At 36.5% G+C, this 24,358-nt stretch overlaps 1 protein-coding gene across 2 annotated transcripts in view; it reads right to left on the bottom strand.

The window, feature by feature from the left end:
* Positions 1 to 21,165, bottom strand: part of EXOC6B (exocyst complex component 6B) — a gene marked incomplete at both ends in the record, with an annotated part of 577,226 nt that extends 556,061 nt beyond the window's left edge. For both annotated transcript variants that reach the window (XM_084235083.1, XM_084235084.1), the window contains one exon: positions 21,053 to 21,165. In XM_084235083.1, coding sequence (XP_084091209.1) covers positions 21,053 to 21,165 — 113 coding nt within the window. The remainder of the gene's footprint in view (positions 1 to 21,052) is intronic.
* Between the last annotated feature and the right edge of the window lie 3,193 nt (positions 21,166 to 24,358).

Raw genomic sequence — 24,358 nt, 5'->3', positions numbered from 1 at the left:
CACCAGAAAGAGCCAGGCACAGAACAGGCAGACAGACCAAAGACATTGCTGAGGGGAGAAGCGGGCCAGGCAGGAGAGGTCTACAGCACCATGTGGGTTTCTCCCTGGCCAGCCTGGATTGAACCCGCGCTGCAAAGGCTGCGGATAGCTTCACAGAACAGAGATCAACCCTCTGCGCCATCCGGGAGGCCCAATTCTTTCAGTTTTATAAGAAATTTTTTAATACTTAAAAGTAGGAACTATACTTTCCCATGTGGTATTCGTCTCTTCAAAATACTTGCCTGCCATCTTCCTGGAAATTGTCCTAATCAATATAGAAATCTACTTTGTCTATACTCTAAATGTACCACCTTAGCTATGGCCCAGCAGTGCACTATACAACCTGCACAACTATACAAAGCAACCTAAAGAATTAGACCAAACCTGAACTTTCATAGTAAATAAGAAATCTTTCAGGCATTTGACTATAAAGCTCATAAAGTTCTGACTATAAAGTTCATAGAGCCTCCCAGATATGTACATAACCTATAACCTCATCTTTCCAAGTTAACTATGCAATAAAGCTATATCGCTCTAGAGTTCCAGCTTCAAGCAGATAAAGAACAGCAGGTTGTTCTCTGACCCTTGGCTTTCTTCAAACAGGATGCTGCTGCTTTGACAGAAAAGAAAAACTAGCTTAAGAATTCTACTGCATACTCATTCTCTTCACTTGCTTCTAAATCAATTTAATTTTTATTTACTTGTTTTTGATTTTTATTAACTGGTTTCATATAAAAATATGCCATTTTTGGCAGTTAATATCTCTGAGAACAAGAACACAATGATAGAGAAGTATCTGATGCAGCCTATCATAGAGCCATGGGGAAAGGAGTGATCTGATTACTAGCAAATTATTTTAGAGACAACAGATTGACATGAATAATATATTCTTTAAAATAAATAACCTTTAAAATATTTTATTATATGAACAAACCCTAATGAAGTGAAATGGTAACACCAGAAACAAATCTGCTTGGGTATAGAGCAACCTGGATTTTACAGTCCCTCTTCACTTCTGGACCAGATAGAATGATTATTTCCCCTTCATTTAACTCTTAAAAGAGCTATCCCAGAGGCAATCTCCATGCATGATTGGTCTTACAATTAGTAAACTAAGGAAAACAAGGAGAATAAGGGAATTTCAAAGTCATTCTATCTAGTGACTTACTGTAATGAGATGAAGCCTGTAGAACTCTGCTTCAAGTATCTTGAGAAATTTTTCTCCACTCCAGCTTTCAAAAACTGTTGTAATTTATAATTGAGTCTCAGCAACTTGGGATTTGTCTTACCACTCTGTAAAAAGGACCACCATGTAGCAAAAATTAAACTGACCAAGTTTTTGTAGTGATATGGGAAATAAAAATGCAAAGAGGACACCAGAGATTTTTTAATTATCATAAACTTCTGACTTTTTAAAAAAAGTCTGGTAACAAGGGCAAATTCTGGGTCATGATTCCCAAAGCATGAATTTGAGAACTGAGATGATGACATTGTATATCTGGCATACTTTTGGGAGGCTGTTTTCCCAGTTTTATAAACTGCCAGAACTTTGTATATGAAAAGAGATGATTCTAAGTATTACTGAAAGGACCCCGCACACACTGGGGTAGTACAAGTTATTTTTTTAAAGTTCAAGCTAAACAATCCCGTAGATTTTCTTCCTCCGGACTTATTCAAGCACCATTTTCTCAATTTACCTACTCCACCTGAATGGTCTTCTGTTGGAAAACAAAGCCTGACTCATTATTCTAAAGGACAATACTTTGCTCACACTCAGTTAAAAAAAAAAGTATTTACTTTGTGTATTTACAAATTGTGTAAAATCTGTGTACTATAAAATGTATTTGCCATAGTATGTCATCCATTACAAATACACCAGTATCCTTCTCAATAAATGCAATTTTGAACTTCTCCCATCAAAAGTATATAAAGACTAGCAAACTTGCAGCACAGCTATCGTAACATGTATCATAATCAGAAAAAAAATTGATCACCTGAGGCTTTTATTGATCCTTACTCAGCTTAAGACTGTATGTAAAAATTTTATGAGCTCAAAAAAAAAGAGATCTTACTTAATAGTAGAGTCTATTCTTTACATTTGGCGTGGGAGTCAGAAACTTTAGACAAAGTCTTATAAAAGACCAGATAATAATATTCAGTGAGACAAACAGGGAATTTTGTTGTTGTTTAGTCTTAACCCCAAGAATTTGCAAATTATTTTGGTTGATTTGAGTGTATGTCCAGCTTCCCCTCTTCTTTCCCTCCTTCCCATCATCCCCACACAATGAATGGAAATAAAAGTTAGGTTTTTTCTATGTTGATTATATGGTTTTGGATATGACCTTAGAAAACCAACTTCACAGACCAACTACACAGGCAGTCCTTGATTCATTCAATAAACAAGCTCCTGGGAGTCCATATGAAGCAAATATTTTTAAATCAAAACAAAATTTCCCAGAAGTAATACAGGCAATATTGATGCGTTTATGGATGAAATGATAAAAGTGTCTAGAATTTGCTTCAAAATTAGCTAAGGAAGCCATGAAAGGGAGGGATGGGCAGTGAGAGAATTAGATGAAATAAGATTTGTTGTTGGTTGATAACTACTAAAACTATGAGAAGGGTACATATGGATTTATTATACAATTTTCTCAACTTTTATATTTTTTAAGTTTTATACAATAAACAAATTTGGAAAGAAAAAACAATATGGCAAGAATTTGTTATAGGGGCCTCCCCGGTGGCGCAGCAGTTGAGCGCTGGGTTGCAAAGCTGCCTGCAGCCTCTGCAGCGCCAGTTTGATCCCCAGCCGCCAGGCGAGGGTCCCACATGGCGCGCAGACCTCTCCTGCCGCCCGCTGCTCCTCTCAGCAGTGTACTTCGTCAGTCTGCGTGTTCTGCTCCCTGGTCTGGCTCTAGTGAATTCTCTCACGCTCCCGTGCTTCTGACTGTACCCAGTGCTTGTATAAATAAATTAATTTTTAAAAAAAGAAGTTATTTACTACTATTATAATCTGCCAGTGTCTATTTAAAAAAAAAAAGAATTTATTAAAGCTATGAATATTTTAAATTTACAAAGCTTACATTTGACAATCCCACATTGAGGAATATCTCCTATAGAAACACCAGTATCAATATGTACAGATATTTATGACAATACAGAAATGTTTGTAAGTGCAATGTGAGAAGGGAAAAAAAGGAGACCATTTAAATATTCACCCACAGAAGAATTCTATACAACAGAGTACTCTATAATCATTAAAGAGAATGAAGCTGAATTAGAAGTTTCAATTTAGAAAGAGATCTCACACATTTATAGGCTATTAAGTAGAAAAATATGCATCAAAATATATGGTAATTCCCATTTAAAAAGATAGTCTGTGCCTCTCCGGTGGTGCAGCAGTTGAGTGCTGGGCTGCAAAGCTGCCCGCAGCCTCTGCAGCACCAGTTCTATCCCCGGCCACCGGCGAGGGTCCCACATGGTGCGCAGACCTCTCCTGCCTCGCCCACTGCTCCCCTCAGCAGTGTATTTCATCAGTCTGTCTGTTCTGCTCCCCGCTCTGGCTCTGGTGAATTCTCTCACCCTCCGGCGCTTCTGACTGTACCCAGTGCTTGTATAAATAAATAAATAAATCTTTTAAAAAAAAAGATGTCTGTAAGATTTTGTTTATACTAATATGAGTATATACATACACACTTACATAAACATAGAAAAGTCTTGAAAACTACACATCAACCTACAAATAATGTTTTGAAGGGGTGAATTTAAAATGCAAAAGATATTTTTTTAAAGATTCATTTATTTATTTATACAAGATCTAGGGTACAGTCCAGATGCGCAGGAGGGTAAGAGGATTCACTAGAGACAGAGCGGGGAACAGAACAGGCAGACTGACGAAATACACTGCTGAGGGGAGCAGCCGGCATGACAGAGGAGGTCTGCTGCACCATGTGGGACCCTCGCCACCTGGCTGGAATCAAACCAGCACTGTAGAGGCTGTGGACAGCCCCACAGCATGGCGCTCAACCGCTTGCGCCACCAGGGGAGGCCCCAGAAGATACTTTTAATTAGATATCTGTAAGTTGTTTCTTTTTTTGCAATAAATTTATAAAACTAAAATATTTAAAAGCTTATACTACATTTAAAAATAAGGTAGCTAACACATACAGGTTACTCAAATAACAAAAAGAAACTTTAAATTAATGAGACAGATTGTCACATACTCATATGATGTAAAGTAGAAAATAAAGATCCTGTCAACTAATATGCTTTTAACAGAATGTGAAAGAGAAAAGAAGAGGGCCTCCCTGGTGGCGCAAAGGGTTAAGCACCGCACTATGAAGCAATCCGCAGCCTCTGCAGCATGAGGTTGATCCCCAGCCAGCCAGGGGGCAACCCACATGGTACAGCAGACCTCTCCTGACTCACCCGCTGCTCCCCTCAACAGTGTACTTGGGTCAATCTTCCTGTTCTGTTCCCAACTCTGTCTCTGGTGAATCCTCTCACCCCCCACATCTTTGGCCTGTACCCCAGCTCTTGTATGCATAAATCAATAAATCTCTTAAAAAAAAGAGAGAGAGAAAAAGAAATGAAAATAATGGCATAGAGATGAATAAGTATGTAAGACTTCTACAGGATAGTCCAGGATAGAGAGAACTGAAGTAGACTGGGTAAGAGATGAACACAGCGTAAAACAAATTTCTTCATATGAATTTCATCATATGAAAATGGTATTGAAAAATAGATGATAAGACTGGGTAGTTAGTGGCTATGAAAAATTTTCTTTAGAGTTTTCATTCATTTTTTTTAATCTAGTGAATATTTACTACTTAATATATATTGGTCTTACCCTAGAGAGTATGAACTTGAGCCAGCAATAATAACTGGCTGCTAGACTTCCATTTTAAAGTCATGTGACCACCACATGCATTTATTTATTTCTCTCCTAAGATCATGTCAAAGGGAAAGATACAAACCCATTATTCTGAAAAGAACAAGAAATGAGCCTGCAGCTAACAAGAAATAGCCACATTTATGTGGAGAATGAGAGCTAATAAATGGCAGTAAGGATGAAGCAGGGTAGTACAAAAAAGAACCTAAAGTAGTTGCCAAGGGAATGAAATCCAAAAGGTAGTCTGAGTACCAGCCATGACCAGGGAAAGGGTCTGGATTCAGAATGCCAGAAATAATAGGATACTAAAAACAAAGAGATTAACTTAAAGATTGAATGCAGAGGAGTCAAACTCATACTCAGTCACCCCATATGTGGAAATTTCAACAAACATCTAAGCCTGGGGCAAAGCATCAAAGGGATTTTTTTCTGGAGAAATTAATCGCCTAAGAATAAACTGAAAAATCACTGAAACGTACATTTAAAATAGTTGTATGGTATATGAATTATATCTTAATAAAGGTGTTTTTGAAAAGAAAAAAGCACTAATATTTCTTTTGTACCATGGTAGGAAATGAGTCTCTAAAATGTACCTAAAATTGAACATAAATTTTTTATTACAAATCAAGACACTGACTTTTTACTTTACATTTAAGAGGTTTCCTAAAAATATGCATCATTTGTGATGAAAATACATTTACCTGAAATTTAGTAATTCCATGTTTCATTTCCATTTCCTCTTCAAGTAATACTAAACTAATCTTTTTTTATTAAAAAGAGTATGATAGCATGTCAAATTTATTAAAATTACTTTCTTCTATTTACTGTCCTATTTATATGTTTGTGTGAAATGATGTTCATCTGGAATGCTGATTGTCTACAGTTAACAACGTGTCTAACAACAGTTAGACACATATTTGCCTGGTATGTTTTCGGGTCATCTTATACTTCTCTTTACTGCTTGATTTTATAAGCATGTAGCATAAAAAGAAAGACAAATTTGAAAATTAGAAGACATGTAACAGAACTTCCACTTTCTGTAGATGGAACATACATTGTTTTCCCTATTCCTCCCACTAAATACAACCAAAAACTCTAGGCATTATATGTAAAACAAACATAAGAAAATCTGAAAGTTGAAAGATGAAGACAAACTGACTTGGAAATTCAAGGCCAAAGGAGCAATAATGGTGATGTGTTCCTGGGTTTTCTTTGTGTCTCTTATTCTAGACATAAAACTGAACAGACTGATAACCCAGAGATACTAATGGATTTAAAAAATAATAATAATAAGCCTACTCTCTCTTGCCAAAAGATGACAAAAGGGGTGGCCTAACAAAAAAGAAAATGTTTAAACAATCACCGTCCTATTCCAGGCAAACCATGGAAAAGTATGAGGTCCACCCATATTCACAACTAGAAAAGGCACAGCTGGACTCTAGACTTCTACCCTCACAACGTACAAAAGGTGCCCAACACCCAGGTGAATGTGTCAGAAAAGGACAAGTGGGGAGCTGGGACTTTCATCCCCATTAGATGATTACAACCTACTCTCCCACACCATTATGAAAGAAAGAAAGAAAAAAAGATAGAAAAGAAAAACCAAATGGAGAGTTCAAAACTGAAAAACACAGTAATTGGAAGAAAAAAAAACTCAGTTGATGGACCCAAGAGCAGAATGGATGGGACAGAGTAAAGAATTAGTGAACTGTAAGACAAAGCAATAGAAATGATATTATGTGAACAACATCAGAAAATAGACTGTAAGAAATAAACAGAGTCTCTGGGGCTACTGGACTATAACAAAAGACCAAACATTCATGTCACCAGAATCCCAGAAAGAAAGTAAAAAAAGGTAAGGAGAGAAAGTACTCAAATAAATAATAGTAGAAAGCATCTCAAATTTGGCCGGGGACATAAATCCTACAAACTTAAGAACTTCAGTGAATTCCAAAAATAACTAAACCCAAAGAAATGCATGCCATGATACAGCATAACTAAATTAACAAACACAAAGATAAAATCTTGAAAGTAGCCAGAGAAAAATGACATCTTTCCTACAGGAGAAAACTAATTTGAATAACAGCAAATTTCTCACCAGAAATTACTGAGGCCAGAAAGAAGTGGCACCACACTTTTCAAGTGCTGAAGAAAAGAACTGTCAAACCAGAATCCTACACCCAGTAGAAATATCCTTCAGGAAAAAAAGGAAAATTAAGACATTTTCCCGTAAAGGATAATGAATTCATATTTGTATAAAGAGAATTTCTTGCTAGCAGGCCTATTCTAAAAGAATGGCTAAAGGAAGTTCTCTAAACAAAAAGGAAATGATTTTGTAAAAAAAAAAAAAAAATAGAATCTTATAAAATCAGGAAGGAAGAATGAATATAGTAAGCAAAAATATGGGTTAGCACAATAGGTTTTACTACTCTTGAGTTTTCTAAATTAGGTTTGTTACTTGAAAGTAGCTGGTCTGAAGTAGCTTTAAATGTGTGTAGACAAAATATTTAAGACAATTTTAAATAGGGGAGGATAATAGGACATAAAGGAAGAAAAGGTTTCTATACTTCATTCATACTGATAAAATGATGACACTAATAGACTATGATAAGTTATATATAAAAAAAAATTAACACCTAGAGAAACCACTAGAAATTCTACACAAAAAGAGACACTCAAAAGCACCACAGATAAATCAAAATGGAACTCTACTAAAATATTCAAGCAACCAAAAGGAAGGCATTTTTAAAAAAAGAAACAGAAAAGGAGAGAATAAACAGAAAGCAACTAAAACAGCAGAGTTAAGACTTAGCTTAAGCAAAAATTACATATGTAAATATATAAAGTTACATATATAAATCATAAACAATATAGATGTTTTAAATATACCAGAAACTGACAAAGTAAATTAAATAACACAACACAACTATATGCTATCAAGAAGAAATTTATTTCAAATGTAATGATACAGACAGATTAAAAATAAAAGAATGGGGTCTCCCCTGGTGGCGCAGTGGTTGAGCGCTGGGCTGCAAGGCTGCCCGCAACCTCTGCAGCGCTGGTTCGTTCCCTGGCCGCCGGCGAGGGTCCCACACAAAAAATAAATAAATAACTGAAAAAATAAAATAATGAAAAATGATATAACATGCAATTAGTAATTAAAGAAACAGCTATATATTATCCTCAAAGAAGATTCGATAGCAAAGAAAGTCACCAGACAGAAAGGGTCATCACATAATGAAATGCTCAATTCACTGAGAAGATATAACAATACTAATATTTATATACCACACAAAAGAGCTCCTAATATGTGAAGCAAAAAATGACAAATCTGGGCCTCCCTGATGGCGCAAGGGGTTAAGCACAGCACTATGAAGCAATCCGCAGCCTCTGCAGCATGAGGTCGATCCCCGGCCGGCCAGGGAGCAACCCGCGTTGCACAGCAGACTTCTCCTGACTCACCCGCTGCTCCCCTCAGCTGTGTATTTCAGTCGGTCTGCCTGTTCTGTTCTCCACTCTGTCTCTGGTGAAGCCTCTCGCCCCCTGCATCTTTGGCCTATACCCCAGCTCTTGTATGCATAAATAAATAAATCTTTTAAAAAAAAAAAAACAACTATTTGCCTAGCTTTGTTATTTTTTTCCTTTGTTTTTATGTGTCAAACAAATACTTCTTTCTCAAAATCAAACAACATACCAAAAATGTTTCTGAGCATTGATTCAGTTAAAAATGTTTACTATTTACATTCATCCCTATTGCTTGTTAAGAACACATTTCATATAGATACTTTCAGAGTTTTATTGCTTACTGGCACCACAGCTTCCCCCCAAAAGTGAACATTAATTGCACTGTGATGATTCTTGTTTGTTTAGCTTTTACTGGATAATACATGTTCTAAATTATAGGAAATAGAAGGGAGATACAAAAAAATATGCACAAATAGGAGGAAAGAAACAAAGGCACAATTTGCAAAGGAGAAAAATTAAGGAAACAAGTTTCAGAAATGGAGCGACTGAGAACAACAGGAGCAAAGACATTTGACTGGGACATTCAACAAATTATCAGTGCTCCCCAATACAATAATATAGTGCCAAAAGATACACTGCTGTCACAGAGCTTGTCATTTTTCGTGTATAAAAACAATCAAGGTTGAAAACCTGTGTTACTCAAAAGCTTCTTAATCAAAAACCAATACAGCAAAAGAGTCTGTATTTTAACCCAATCATCATTTGGGGCAAATGGTGCATTAATCTAACACATATTATCTAGCATTAAATACTGGAAGCATCTAAAGACTCAACAAATGATAGCATTGATTTTTAAATGCTTGTTAATTTCATTGTTTTTGCTTTTATCTAATGATCAATCTGATTATCAAACCACAGTGGTAATTGAAGATAAATTCTCTTCAGTGCAAGGTGCATGTTAAATAATCTTCAAGAGTGTGAACCCCAGGCAGGTGTTTTAACAGAGTCCTAGTTAATATGTATCATCACAAATCCTCTAAAATAATCTGGTTGGTAGCACTCCGATACTTCATGCTCTCTTAGATGTTTCTCTGGTCAATATGTGTTTTAAAAGCGAAATTACAGTTAAGTAAATGTATATTAATGCTTAAGTTTCTTTCATCAAAACCTTCTTTTGATAAAAGCTCTTGAGAGTTGCATATATCAACTTTTTTAATTATAAATCTAGAACAGAGTAAATTCCAAGTAAATAACCTCCTTAAGAAGGCATACATTTTCTAGCCAGTATATTCCAAGTTATACAGCTTAAGGCAAAACATCTATGGTTACTGTATTTGTTGGCAATAGTTTAAGTAACAAAGGTGGGTTGGTCTTTTTAACATCAAATTTAAAATTGTTCCAAATAAAAGAATTGTGGTTTTAATGATATCTATTTCAATGCTAGAAAATACATCCCAACTGATTTGTAGGGAAGAATCTTAGCCCTATCCATGGACAGTCTTCTTCATTCCACTCTTTCAGAGGAATAAAATGGCTTATTCAGACCCCTCAACTTTTATAAAAAGATATTAATCCTATCCACAGCTGATTTATTTTAAAAGTACTCTGTACTTAACTAGGAACACTGGCAAGTGATACATACAGGAAAAAAGGAAGAGAAGTATAATCTTGAACTCCCTGATCTTCATTTTACTTCCTAAAAACCTTGACTACTAAAGGTACTACTTATGAAGAATTAAACTAATGGATATACAATGTCTATCTTCTCTCAAATTAGAAATTATAGAGACTAAGGAAAGGGTTTACAGCTTTCAGAAGTTTCCCAAAGTAATCAACTATCAAAAAAAAGCAAGAGGGGTGCGGGGTATATAACGCACACCCAACTTCCACTGTACATATTATAAAATCTGTGCCTTGATTAAGCCAAAACTAGCAGAGAATTGCATTCCTTTAGCTCCCAGCAGACATGCTTTTACTAAATTGTGATTTAGCTGTGCCATATGCTTTCACTAAAGGACAATATAAGAAACAGCCTGTCACATATTGCTGCATTTACTATATGGATATTAAAGTTACATTACACAGGGCCTTCTTTGTGAGGACATATGGGAGAAACAGTCCTCTGGTCTTACTCAGAACTAAGAATAGCTGTGCTTTTCCTAAGTAACTACTTTTTAATTTTATACCATAACTCAAATAGCTGAGTATGTCTCTTTTTTGTATTACCTGCCAGGAAGTCTAGAGTCAAACTGATAGCCTATCTTTACAAAAAGTACAGGATTTCAGATTTGAAACTTTTAACAGCTCTTTCTCCTAACTTCAATCTCCCTCAACTTTTGCTTTCCCTTTGCCCCAATTCCTCAACATCTTTGATGTATCTATTTTATGCATTTTTAAATCATGTCCATTTTCTTGTATGCCATCTAATTCCTTTTTAAAACAGTCAAAGAAAAAATCAGAGAGAAAGAATAGCCAAGTGTCAATTAACCAGAATTAAGAGGCAAAAGAGAGTAGCCCTAAAACAGAATTAAGATAAAATTAATCTCCCCTCAAAAAAACAATCAAAATGTGTTATAAAATATTAATGTTAAGTTACATGCAATTTAAGGGAAAACATTTGGCAGATATCTGAAAAGGTAAAATAAAATATAAATATAATTTACAGACACATAACATAGATTGTTTTGTAATAATTGCCAAGATATTAAAATACTCCATTATCATGGTCTGTTTCTTAGCTGACCTCCCCTACTTTTATTTCTTCAAGCTGCTTTCTTTTTTTAAAGATTTATTTATGTATACAAGAACTGGGGCACAAGCTAGGGGTGTGGGGGGGTTAGAGGATTCACCAGAAGCAGAGTGGGGAGCAGAACAGGCAGTGTATTGAAATACAACACTGAGGGGAGCAGCGGGCAATCAGGAGAGGTCTGCTGCACCATGTGGGTAGCTCCCTGGCTGGGGATGGAACTCATGCTGCAGTGACTGCGGATAGCTTCATAGGTTGAGTCTTAACCCCTTGCACCACCAGGGAGGCCCCTCTTCAAGCTGCTTTCAACTAGAAGCTTGATTTTGGTGTGTGATTAATTACTGCATCATTAGCAATTATTTCATCATTATCAAATACTACAATCAACCTTCACAGACTAGAAGAATCAGAAAGGAAGGGGGTAAGGGAAATAAAGGGGAAAGGGCCAAAGGGGTATAAAGAATGGTGATGGGGAAAGTGTTTGCTTCTCAAAAATACATATATAAAAAAAGGAGTATCTTTACTTTCCTCAGTGACCTAATTAATATGCACACATACCTATTCCAAATTAAAGCTATGTCAAAATGTCATCTAAAATTCTAAACTGCTTCCAAACCATGCTAAATGTCTGTTCGTATCAATAACTTTTTGCAAAAATTCATAATGTACTAATGTGTTGATGCTAGAAATGATTAAAATATGAGTACATGCCATAACATTTGAAAGTATTAATTAAAATCTTTACATCCTTTGATTAATAAGAATTTTACTTATAAAGAAGCATTATCTAATAATGTCACTGAATTCTCCCAAAAGCCTTTCAAATGATCTTTCAAATGATCAGTGTCCTGGTATAAGATTTCTTTAATTATTTTTAAATGTCTCTGTTTATTCATATTCCCTTATAACTAAAATGAAAGGCAGTTTAAAGCTTTCATTCCTTAAAAAACAAGTGTTTTTTTTTTTAATACTGCAAAAAAAAAAATAGCTATTTTACTAATCACAACTGATTTCAGTTTATATACTCCTGATATATTAAAGTAAAGCATAAACTATAAAAAGTTCTTTACTAGTGCTCCCAAATCAAAACAAAAAAGTACCAACCTTGAAGAAAAATTAGCAAAGAACATGGAAAGATAGCACACACACACACACACACACACATACTATACAAAAGGTCTTTACACATATTAAAGAGATATTCAGAGACTCACTCACAGTAAGAAAAATACAAATGAAATTACATTAAGTACCATTTATCAGTTATCTACTGGCAAAAAGTCAAAATTCCAATATACACTTTATTTTATTTACAGATATGAGCAATCTCAAAGACTATTAGAGGGAGAGCAAAATGGTACAACCTCTACAGAGAGTAAAGCCTACCAAAATACAGATGCGCTGGTTATTTTACCCAGCAATCCTACTTCTGGGGATCTATTCTATAGACACAGTATGAAATTACAAATATTCAAGTTATATAATGGCAAGCTACTATGGTAGCTGAAAAAAAGCACAGGATAATATTACTCTGCATAATGATACAGACATCTCCAAAATATATTTATGAGTAAAAAACTAAGCAGTACACTACCTATTTTGTAAAAGGGGAGAGAAAATAAAATTACATATGCTTATATTTGGATTAAAAATTCAAGGAAGAATAAACAAGAAACTAATAAAATGGGGGCTGACAGAAAATGGGAGAAAAAAATTTATTAGATCAAGGGTTTATAATCTTTTCTCCTATTTCTTAATAAAATGTTCCAAATCCAAACAAATAATCTACCTATTCATTTTTTTTTATTTTCAAAGTTATACTAAGATTTCTAAGAGATCAGTTTCACCAGCATTATGTATTTGATCTTATGATTACTACAAACTCTTGATATTCAACACAGGAATGACTGCCAAATGCTATGCCCCGATTTAATTCCTCTCTATGACTACTAATTATTCTGTGGTTTGAATCTAATTAATAAGATAACACATCAGAATAACCTTCCACTGGAAAAGCTCCAATGAAAATATTTGTTTATTTAGTTCAAATAAAATCAGACACAGACCCCATTGTTGATTAAACCAAATCAACATTGTCTTACAAGCTAAAAGAGTTTTTTCAGCTTTTCACTTTTCCAATTTGCTTGACAATTCAATTAAATTATTAAAATAAAGCCTCACTCCTTTTTAATCAAACTACAAAAAAATCATTCTATTTTATAGTTAACATTACCTACCTCCTTTTCCCCATGCACAATTTTAACTTTTTGTAAGCTTTATTTATATAATATGTACTTATATTAGAACACTTTGATCACCAGTGTTATTACTCTTAAATTTGGAAACTTCTGACAACATTGCACAAAATGCTGAAGAATGATGGGCTTTTAGAGATAATAATTTTAGATTATACTTTGTACTGATGAAGAGAAAGAAGAACTATAAAATTATATGTAATTACAAAAAAAGGCTTCTGTTATGTCAAGGTTTTCAAGATTTTCAGCAGTTTCATTTTTTTTAAAAAAAACCTAGTGATACTATTTAAGACAGTCAATCTGCAAATCAGTTAATTAAGCCCCATATAATAACAGCTTGTAGTACAATTCTTGTATTCTTCTAGTGCTTCAACAAATATTAATTGAAGACCAAGCACATCTGGCCCTTTTAGGGTCCCATGACACTTCCCTCCTTTCGAGAATACATATTCTAGTGGAAAAGACAACCAAAAATCATACATGTCAAGAGGTAGTAAGTGCTATAAAGGAAAATAAAGTTCCTCTCTTTTAATTCCCTATCCCAATAAATGGCACCACCATTCACTGAATTACTTAGGCCCAGAGCCTTGTAATCACCCTTGATTCTTCTTTCTTTAACTAATCCATCATTTGGGCCCTACTTTCAAAATACATTCTAAATCCAACTACTTCTCATCATCCCCAATACCTTATTTCATGCCACAGTGATCTCTTGCCTCTTACCACTGTACATATCTCAACAGGGGTTTCTGTTTCCTCTTATTCTATCTCCACATAGCAATCACAATGTTCCTTGTTTATCCTAAGTTAAAATATGTCACTTTCCTGCTCAAAACTTCCCTGTACCTTCTCATAACACATTATTAAAAAAAAAAAAAAAAGAAGAAACAAAAAGAAAAAGCGTCTTTCTTTGTCTATACTATCTGGACCCTAACTATTCTCACCTCCAGCCGTTAGCCATTACGCTCCTCCCAGGGCCTTCACACTTCTGTGCCCCTGTCCAGAAGAGACTCCACCCCAGGCAGTCAAATGGCTTTCTCCTTCATTCTATAAAAACCTTTGCCATAACAACTTTTTCTACGTATCTAATGAAAAACAACACCCTATCATATGTAACATAATCACTAAATAGCATTACCTTAGGCATCTATTTGTTTGTTTATTCTGTGAATGAGCACTGAAATATAAGGTCCATGAGGGCAGGCACTTGTCTATTTTGTTCCCTGCTGTACTTCAAAGCCTGGCAGAATGGCACATAGAAGTTGCTCAATAAATATTTGTTGAATGACTGAATTTATTAATTCATATAAAATCACTAAAACCATAATATATAATGTAATATATAAAATTGTATGTAACATGTTAACTGAAAAGGCAAGACACAACATGATACTCTTTTGCTACCTAAAATAATAAGTGCATATGGAAAAGTTAAAAAAGAAATATAGGAATATAAGAGTTGTGACAGGGTGGAAAGATTGGCTTTTTTCTTTCCCACCATCATCTCTTATATCCCATATCCCATTAATCCATTCTCCCTCCCCCACTTTTAACCTAAGAAACCTCACTTTATTAGTGTCCACTAACTTTTTATGAATTTTGTTTTGTCATCCTTCTATTACATAAAGGCCCAATATTTGTCTTTCTGACTTGCTTTATTACACATAATTCCCTTGAACTCCTTCCATTTTGCTATGGCAACATTTTGTCTTTCCTAATGGCTGACTAGTACTCCATTGTGTGAATATTTCTATCAGTGGGCACTTTGGTTATTTCCATGTCCTAATTACTATAAATTATGGAAAATGTTATTTTTAAAAGGGAGCTACTACAAAAAACAAGGAATCAGCAACGAGAGAGCATTCATTTCCCCTACATGTTTCTGATAGGGCTTTTATAAATTTAGTCCTATCTCCTTCCCCGTTCTCCACTCTATGCCAATGAAAGCACTCCTAGGGTATGATTATTGATGAATTTTATATTCCTCAGATATGTGAACACAGGGAAAGAAAACAAAAAGACCAAGAGCCATTCAACTAACTCCAAAAAACTTAACTACCTAAGTCCATACAGTAAACTCAAGGGCAGAAGAGACAGAAGAGGGCTCACATTATCTGAGTGACTGACTACTATCTGGTTCTAAGAAGAATGCTGCATCTCCCAGTATTGTTTATACTGTCCCTACAAGGAAGGTGGTATCATCCCCATTTTATAAATGAGAAAAATCTTCCCATAATTTGCTTGTAAAAAAAAATTAAAGAAGTTCATTCATGGACCAATAATGAGAAAGTATCATGAACCAAGAATTATGATGTACCACCACTTAGGTAATGGGGGAGAGTGGAGGATGAAAAAGAAAGCCAAGGGGCCAAGGGCCCAGAAGTAGTAAGTGGGAAAGCAGGGTCCCCATATTTAGTTATCAAATGATTTGTATTTAAAATATGCCCCCAATTTGTTTTCTGTAAGAGTCAGCATTATAAACCAACAACTTAAGTAAAAAAGAACATGGTAGAAAAATGTTCCTACACCAAAAAGTACAGCTTTGTGACAACAAAATAAAAAAGGCAAAGGTCTAGAAGGAAATGCACCAAAACAACAGCAGTTGTGTTACAGGACTATTAGTAATTTTTAAGTTTCCAAATTTTATATAACATGGACATAAGGTTTGAACAGTGAAAAAGATTAAGCAGGTAAGATTCTATGTTAACATATTTCATGTTAATCTTCAGACTGTGTAGTACAGCATAATTCGGTAAGGTAAAACATGAGTCAGTCCCTAAAGTAAAGTGCTTTACTGAGATCAAATACAGCAATCACATCATTCTTAAAACACAGGAACCCTGAAATGGAAGGCAGCAATTGAACTAAAAAGAGAAAGCTATTAGCTGAAAATTTAAGAGCAAATTTCTTCCTGGATAAAAACATTCAACGTGATAGGTCAGGCTGAATATCGAAGTCAAATGAACATAAGGACAGGGTCTCAACTGCTACATTTCTGCCACATATAAAGAATATAATTTCTTAGTAAAAACATCAAATAAATCAGCCAGGAATATATCTGCATAAAAAAATTGGGCACTCAAAAATGGTGCTGGAACAAATGAATAGCAACATTTAAAAAAAATGAAATGGATGCTCTTTCTTACATTCAGTGGAACTTAGGGCAAAAACTAACTCAAAATGGATCACGGACTTTAATATAAGATATAAAACTCTTTAGGAAAAAAGATAGGAGCAAATTTCCATACTCATGGGTTAAGCAAAGGCTTCTGAGCTACAATAGCAAAAGAACAAGCAAAAAAATAAGAAATAAACTGAACTACATCAGAATTTAAAAACTTTTGGGCAGTAAATGATACCATCAAAAATTTAAAAGACAACTTACAAAACCAAAGAAAATATTTACAAATCATATATCTGATAAGAACACTTACAACTCAACAATAAAAAGGCAACAACCCAATTAAAAATTGAGCAAAGAATATGAATAGACATTTCTCCAAAGATGATAAATAAATAACCAAGGGCACATGAAAAAATTAGCCAATAGGGAAAAGCAAGTTAAAACTATAGTGAGTTGCAACTTAACCCCTAAGAAGGCTAAAATTAAAAAGAAACAAGGATATGAAGAAACTGGAATCCTCATACACTGCTGGTGGGAATGTAACATTTTAGAAAACAGTCTGGCAGTTCCTCAAAATGTTCAAGACAGAGTTACCACATGACCTAGAAATTCCACTCTTAGTTATATGCACAAGAGAAATTAAAACATATGTCCACACAAAAACTAGTATACAAATGTTCATAGAAGCATCACTCAGAACAGTCCAAAAATGGAAGCAACCCAAATATCCACCAAGTGATGAATAAATAAGGTGTGGTATATTTGTACACTGGAATACTAGTCAGCAAAAAGAAGAAATGAAGTACCAATAAAAGCTATCACCTGGATGAACCTTGACAATATAATGCAAAAAAATTTTTTTAAATGTATTATTATTCCATTTCTATGAAATGTCCAGAAAAGGCAAGCCCATAAAGACAGCAGTGAGAGGGTGTGAAGAGAGGAATGAAAAGTAACTGCTAATGAGTATGGGGCTTCTTTTGGAGAGGCAGAAATGTTTCAAATTACATTGTTGTGATCATTGCACAAGTCTGTGCTTTACTACTGAATTGTTCACTTTAACAGGTCAACTGTATGACATGAAAATTAGATCTCAAGCGACTTTTCTAAATTGTTCACTGTTAAATTTTAAAGTCTGACAACAAAATCTGATAGCCCTTAAGACTGAATGTTAATTGCTAGTACCTAGAAAGCACATTGAGGAAATGACTGCTAATGAATAAGCATGTGAAAAAAGATGAGAGATACAAAGAAGGGATTTGAAAAAATAAAATACAGAGCTATTATCAACAATGATATTCAATCAATATTTTAATACTAGTACTACAATGCTGTAATTAATATTATTTTTAAAACATCTTAGGGGCCTCTTTCTTCATCTGCAACATTAGGACTTGCAGCTGACAAAATAATTTTTAAGAGGAAGACAGAGAAGAAAGAGATGGCTGCTTTCCCAAAAGAATTTGCTAGGCAACAACCTCTATATGCGTGGATATGCTTGGGCCTTTCAGAATTACAATGAAAACGGAGAGGCACTCCTTTATGATATATAGGAATCCACTAACATTACATATGCTATTCAAGATTGAAATGAGGATCATTATATAATGAAAAAGCCAAGTAACTGTGGCTCAGACAAAAAGGAGTAAAGCTGGAAGAATATTTGTTATTATAACAGAGAAAGAAAACAAGTGATGATACACAAGCAAAGTGGCAAAGGAAAGAGCGGGGTTAGGCAATGTAGTTAAGTGGGATTTTGTGAAACATAGGAATGTTAGCGGTGAGTATACTCATATATGCTATCAATTTGCTGTGTTTCTTTGATCTTTAGTTCCTTTATCTTGGGAAAAACTAAGAAACTGCTGCCTTAAAACTATTACCTCAAAAGATGGAAGAAACAGGAAAGACAGTAAAAAGGTAGTAGAGAGGTAGAGATTTACAGTTGAGGGAAGGGACCCTACTGCCTTAATGAAAGCTGATAAATGACTGTGAAGGCAGTACAGAAGATAATGAGGAGAGGTGCACCCAGGGTTTTGCATGAGATCTGAAACAAGTCTGTGCCTGCTGCTGCCTCTGAATGGGATAAGTAAAAAAGGTAAGATCACACCCTATGAATATGGGCAGGGACGAGTTGGATTACAGACAAAGAGAGAGGACGACATAGGACACTCAAGTGACTGAGTCGTAGGTCTGACAGTAAGATTTAGGGTTATCTGCCAAAGACAGGAGAAACCAAAAAATGAAAAGCCCCTACAGGGAGTCAGGAAAAGCACCTAAAACTGGTAGGATGGACAGTGCAGTGGTCCTTACTATTATTTTTACCATGGTCCCTTAGGGCAAAAGAATCCTTAACATTTATACTCCCACAAAATCTCACTTTCCAGTGGAATAGGAACTCAGGGATAAAAATGAAGCAAATTTTAACGATAATGCATATACAGTAGTCTCTCCCATATCCCCAGTTTTGCATTCTGTGATTTCTGTCAACCAGGATCCAAAAGATATTGTAATTTTTACTTCAATATATTTTTAAATTGTTCTATTTTATTATGTTATTATTGTTAATCTCTTACTGAATCTAACTTAAAAATTACATCATAGGTATGTATGTACAGGGCAAAACACAGTGTGAATATAGGATTTGGTATTATCTGAGGTTTCGAGTATCCCCCAGGGGTCTTGGGAGGTATCCCCTGCAAATAAGAAGGAACAACTACATTCTTCTCTCAAGATGCTAGAAAATTACAGGCCAAAATTCAGTTGATACAAATATACTCAACTGTTCAGTGGATAGTTAACATCATAAATCCCAACAAACTAAATTAATAATATTAAAGCTATTCAATTGAAAACCACAACCAACCCATGGCAACGTTGGCACTTTCCTCATAAAGAATCCTTCCTTAAAACTCTGGTAATACCAGATATTCCATGGAGCTTGCCTGCAGTTCAGCAGGCAAATTTCCTAGTGAGATACTGAAACAGCATCCTCTAATTCTAGTAACATTTTGTGTTATAAAAACCAAATGTTAATAGCCATTAACACACTTAATGGCTTAATTACACAGTAAATAATCCTTAGTTTTTATAAAAGATAATGAAATGAGAATCATTCATTCATCCTCAGAGTTAAAGAAAAGGGGGAAAAGAGAAGAGCATAACGGTCATGATCACAGTGTAATAAGGCACAAAAGACAAACTACCAAAGATGGTTGTGTCCAGGGGTGGCATTGGGAGACCAATGCTAACAACATGCCCTGGAGAAGGAAGCTACAAAGGTGAAATGAGGGATAAAGTCTCCAGCCTGCCCCTCCTTCAAACATTCTTTCACCAGGCAACTCTCCCCAGGAATGAACAAGCAGTGATTAATAACTCTTTTTTGAAGGAAGGAGCAGTGACCCAATATACAGTACAAGGCAGGTACGATAATTATCTATCGATCGGTCGTGTGGAGATCAGAAAGAACAAACAAAAAGGAAAAAGATGAGTTAGTTCGAGGGCACTAATAAACTGCGAGGAAAGGAAAAAGTAGCTCAAACTAGGCTTAGTGAGGAAGTAACAGGAAGGATAGGTACATCGTAATCCCCAGATGAAGCAGTACAACATAAGTTAAGAATACAGGCTTCGGATCCATACTACCTAAGTAGGAATCTATTTTCTCCTCACTTTATTTTCTCTGTGACCTTGGGCAAGTCACTTAACAATTCTGTGCATCATCTGTAAAACGAAGGATTGTGTTGCTGTAAATAAGTTATAATCGTAAATCCCTTGTTACAACGTCTTGCACTGTACATATAAGTGTGCCTAAGTTTTGTTAAATAAGTTGAGGTAGGTGGGCGTTTGTTTTGACAGCTCCAGATAAAATGGATGTGTGTGAGCAAAGTAATGGTCTGGGAGACCAGAGGGGTCATAACCTTTTCTTAGCTATAAGACTGCTTCGAGGCTGCAACTTTAGAGACAGGTCATCTTCCCGACAGGGTTCGAGCAAAGCACCCGCTCCCAGGAGAGGGGTGCGGGTCAAGGGATACTTCCTTCCTTCCAGGCCTACGATTTTCAGGAACTTGTTCCCGAGAAGTGGTTGTGATTTCAAGAAGACAAGAACTTAATTCTGAGGAGCACACCGTGGAGTAAAATGCTGTGTTGAGAACTATGTTCTGGGCAGAACCGCGTTCGAGTTGGAGGGAGAAGGGTGATGTCCTCAGGGAAGATCCAGGAGCCCCATCTGTCCGGCGCTCTCGGTAGCCCGGCGCAGGGCTGGCCTCCCAGGGAGAGCAAGGCTGCTCCAGCCCCGAGGGCGGCAGGACGAGCGTCCAGAGTAACCGGGTGGTGGGCGCCAGGGCTCGGCCAGGGACCCCACGTCAGAGCTGCGGAGAAAGACCTGCCTTGCGGAGGGAGGAGCTCGGTCGCCGGGATCTCCGAAGGGAGAGGCCAGTGCCGGCCGTGCGGTGGCTGACCGAACACACTGCCCGTAAGGAGCCTGATCCCCAGTCCCGCCCGCGCCCCCCAGTCGGTGGCCCCGGTACCGGGGTTACCTGAGCGTGGGCCCGATGCAGGCCGTGTCTGTGCTCTCAATCTCCCGCAGGATCCGCTCGTGCTCCGCAGCTGTCTCCAGGCTCTCCGCCTCCGCCATCTTACCCCGCTCCATAGACTAGGGGCGCCCAGTAGCGCGTCCCCTCCCTCGGCTCGGCTCACCTTTCTCTCCTCTCTCACCCCAGGATCCCCAGCCACCCCAGTCTCCGGCTACCCGCAGGACGACCCCTCCCTCAGACTCGACACGCCCCCGTACGTCACCGCGTCGATCGCTGTCCCGCGCAATGCCCGCTGGGATTTGTAGTTCTCTGGGCAATGTTAGGTTGGGTTCAGCACCTTTATTCACTAACACACTAGTTGAATACGCTGTAGGGAAGCCCCACTATAAGCCAGGAACAGTTAACGACACTGAACATGCAGTGGTGATCAATTCAGACAATGACAATGGAAGTCTTTAGGAAGACAGGTGGCACAAGCAGTGAGACCCTAGGCATTAGGATACTTGATCAAGAACAAGTGTGCAAGGCAGGCATAGAAAATTTGAAGACAGGGAGAGGCTATACAAAAGCTTAAGGGCAAACCAGGGAGGTGACAATGAGAATTACAAATTCTTAAGATGCTTGCCACGAAGAGCAGGAGGTCCTGTAGGTGCGTATTTTAAGAAAGGACTGACTAGGTTTCAATGGACAGCAACCTTGCAACTTGGGCCAGGAGGAAGAGAGAGGGGGTGAGATGAAATATGACAGTAAGGCAGTTCCAAAAATCGAGTTCAGGGATCATGTCTGGCTGCGAAGGATTCATAGAGAATCTGGGCCTGGAAGTTTAAAAGGTGTGACTGGAAGGTGTGAGGACTATTCAGAAAGCCAGCAAGAACTTCATTTGCACTACATGTAGAGAAATTATGGTAAGAAATGGGGTTAGCAAGGTATCTTAAGAAGAAATACTGAGCCGAGAAATTTGTAGTTTATTCTAATGGCTCCAGTGGTGCAACAGCCAAGCATATCAGAAGCACCTGGAAACGTTTTTTGAATAAAGATTAAAAGTCCTACAGCTGCACATTTGGTTCAGGCATTTGCATTTCACAAAGTACCCATATTAGAATTTAAAATTATATGTATTGATCAGCTCTTGGTTTTTACATAACACAATGAAAGGGAATCCACTGGAGGTCTTTAGGAAGACAGGTGACACAATCAGTGAGACCCTAGGCATTAGGATACTTGATCAAGAACAAGTGTACAAGGCAGGCATAGAAAATTTGAAGACAGGGAGAGGCTATACAAAAGCCTAAGGGTCAAACCAGGGAGGTGACAATGAGAATCAAAAAGAATGAGAAAATATTGTAAAAGCAATATTGGCATGATTTACTGGATATGGGGAAGGAGAACCCTAGGTGTTACTTACTTCAAGGTTTGGAGCACAGAAACTGGGTTAATGGTGTTGCCATCAACCAAAAAAGCCATGTGACAAACAAACTGGAAGTTAAGGTGAAATATTTGTGCCACGACCATACCATAGATTATTATTACATCATCATTAAAGAGAAAATGAGAAGACTCTATATTCACATATGAAACTTCCTTCAATTTTTAATGTTGAGTGGGGGAAAAATATGGTATGAACCATATATAGAGTATGTTTTCTTCATTTTTAAAAGGAAAACTTTTCACATAGCTGCATATATATATATAATATTACATAGCTAGAATATTTTTGAAAGTTTATGCAAGAAACTGTTAACAGTAGTGGAAGCCAGGATTGGAAGGAAAGAAGTGGTGAAGGAGAAAGGTGATTTTTAATTATGTATTTTTTGCTCTTTTGAAATTCTTTCCTGTGCATGTATTATATTTTCCATAAAAACAGTAGTCAATTGAAAATACATTTTAAAAATAAACAAATAGGAGAATGGGTTACAAGTCCTGGTTTGCCAGGAACTAAGCAAGTTGCTAAACCTGTCCTTTTCTAGATAATCTCTGGCTGTTCTCATTTTATTTTATTACTCATGCTTAAATAATTCCAGACAGATGTAGGAGGTGTAAGGAAAGTAGAGGCTTTCATATTTCTGAAGCTCTCTTGAAATACATGACAGAGGGTCTCTTTAGGCACCCATCTCAGTATCCTACTCAGCAAAACTATTTTGTCCATCACAATAGGCAGACTATATATGCAGAAGAGATTTACAGAAGTAGTTAAACTTGCTTCTGCTACTGTCATCAGTCCTTTTGAGCCCCCATGGAGACCAGAGGTCCCTGATCTTACAAACAAGGGTGTGTGAGTCTAGAGTGACTGGTTTAAGAAAGTTTCAGTGAAGATGGCCTGCCTAATGTTATGTTCTCTGGCTGAGAATGTGTTGAATGACCAGCAAAGCACTAGACTAAGAATCAGGGGGCCTATGATTCAGTTCCAGTATGAGTAATTAAAGTATGTTGAACACTTTCTATAGAGCAGGCACAGCCACAAAGTAAGCATTTCACAAATACTACTAAATCCTTACAACAATCCTGCATGGTGAACATTACATTTCCCATTTTACAGATGAGAATGTTGAGAGATAGGTAACACAAAAAGTCTCACATAAGCCAGTAAATGATGAAGCTGCTATTCAAATCCAGGTCCATCTAATTCCAAGGTCCATTTCCTCAACACTAGGCCATACCATGCCACCCACCCCTTCCATTACCATGAGTTTATTGTGTGAGCTTAAGCAAATCATTCTGCCTCTCTTCACCTCTTCCACCTTAGTGTAATGGATTGTATCATTGCTCGGATCTCCCCGTAAGCATCATTGTATCATTGTATCATTGATCATCATTGTATCATTGATCATCATTGTATCATTGATCATCATTGTATCATTGCTCAGAGCTCTTCACAAAACCACCTCTTTCCACTTACTTTAAATGAACTGGTTTTCTCTTCTCTTGTATCAGTAGATTTATAGCATCAACATTCTCACTGCTCTCCACTGCCACTTGTATATCTTCTTTGGAGAAATGTCTATTATGACCTTTTGCCCATATTCCAATTGATTTACTTGATTTGTTGTTGTTGTTGTTGTTGAGTTATAAGTACTTTATACATTCTGGGTATAAGTTCCTCATCAGATATATTACTTGCAAATATTTTCTCCCATTCTGTGGGTTGTCTTTCCACTTTCAAGATAGTGTTTTTGAAAAACAAAAGTTTTTACTTTCAGTGAATAAAATGTATATGTTTCTTCTTTTGTTGTTTATACTTTTGACGTCATATCTAACACACCATTGCCTAGTCTAAGGTAATGAATATTTAGCCTATATTTGTACCTAAGA

This window comes from Talpa europaea, assembly GCF_964194135.1.
Source record: "Talpa europaea genome assembly, chromosome: 6".
Classification (NCBI taxonomy): domain Eukaryota; kingdom Metazoa; phylum Chordata; class Mammalia; order Eulipotyphla; family Talpidae; genus Talpa; species Talpa europaea.
This window is presented reverse-complemented; position numbering and strand designations above follow the sequence as displayed.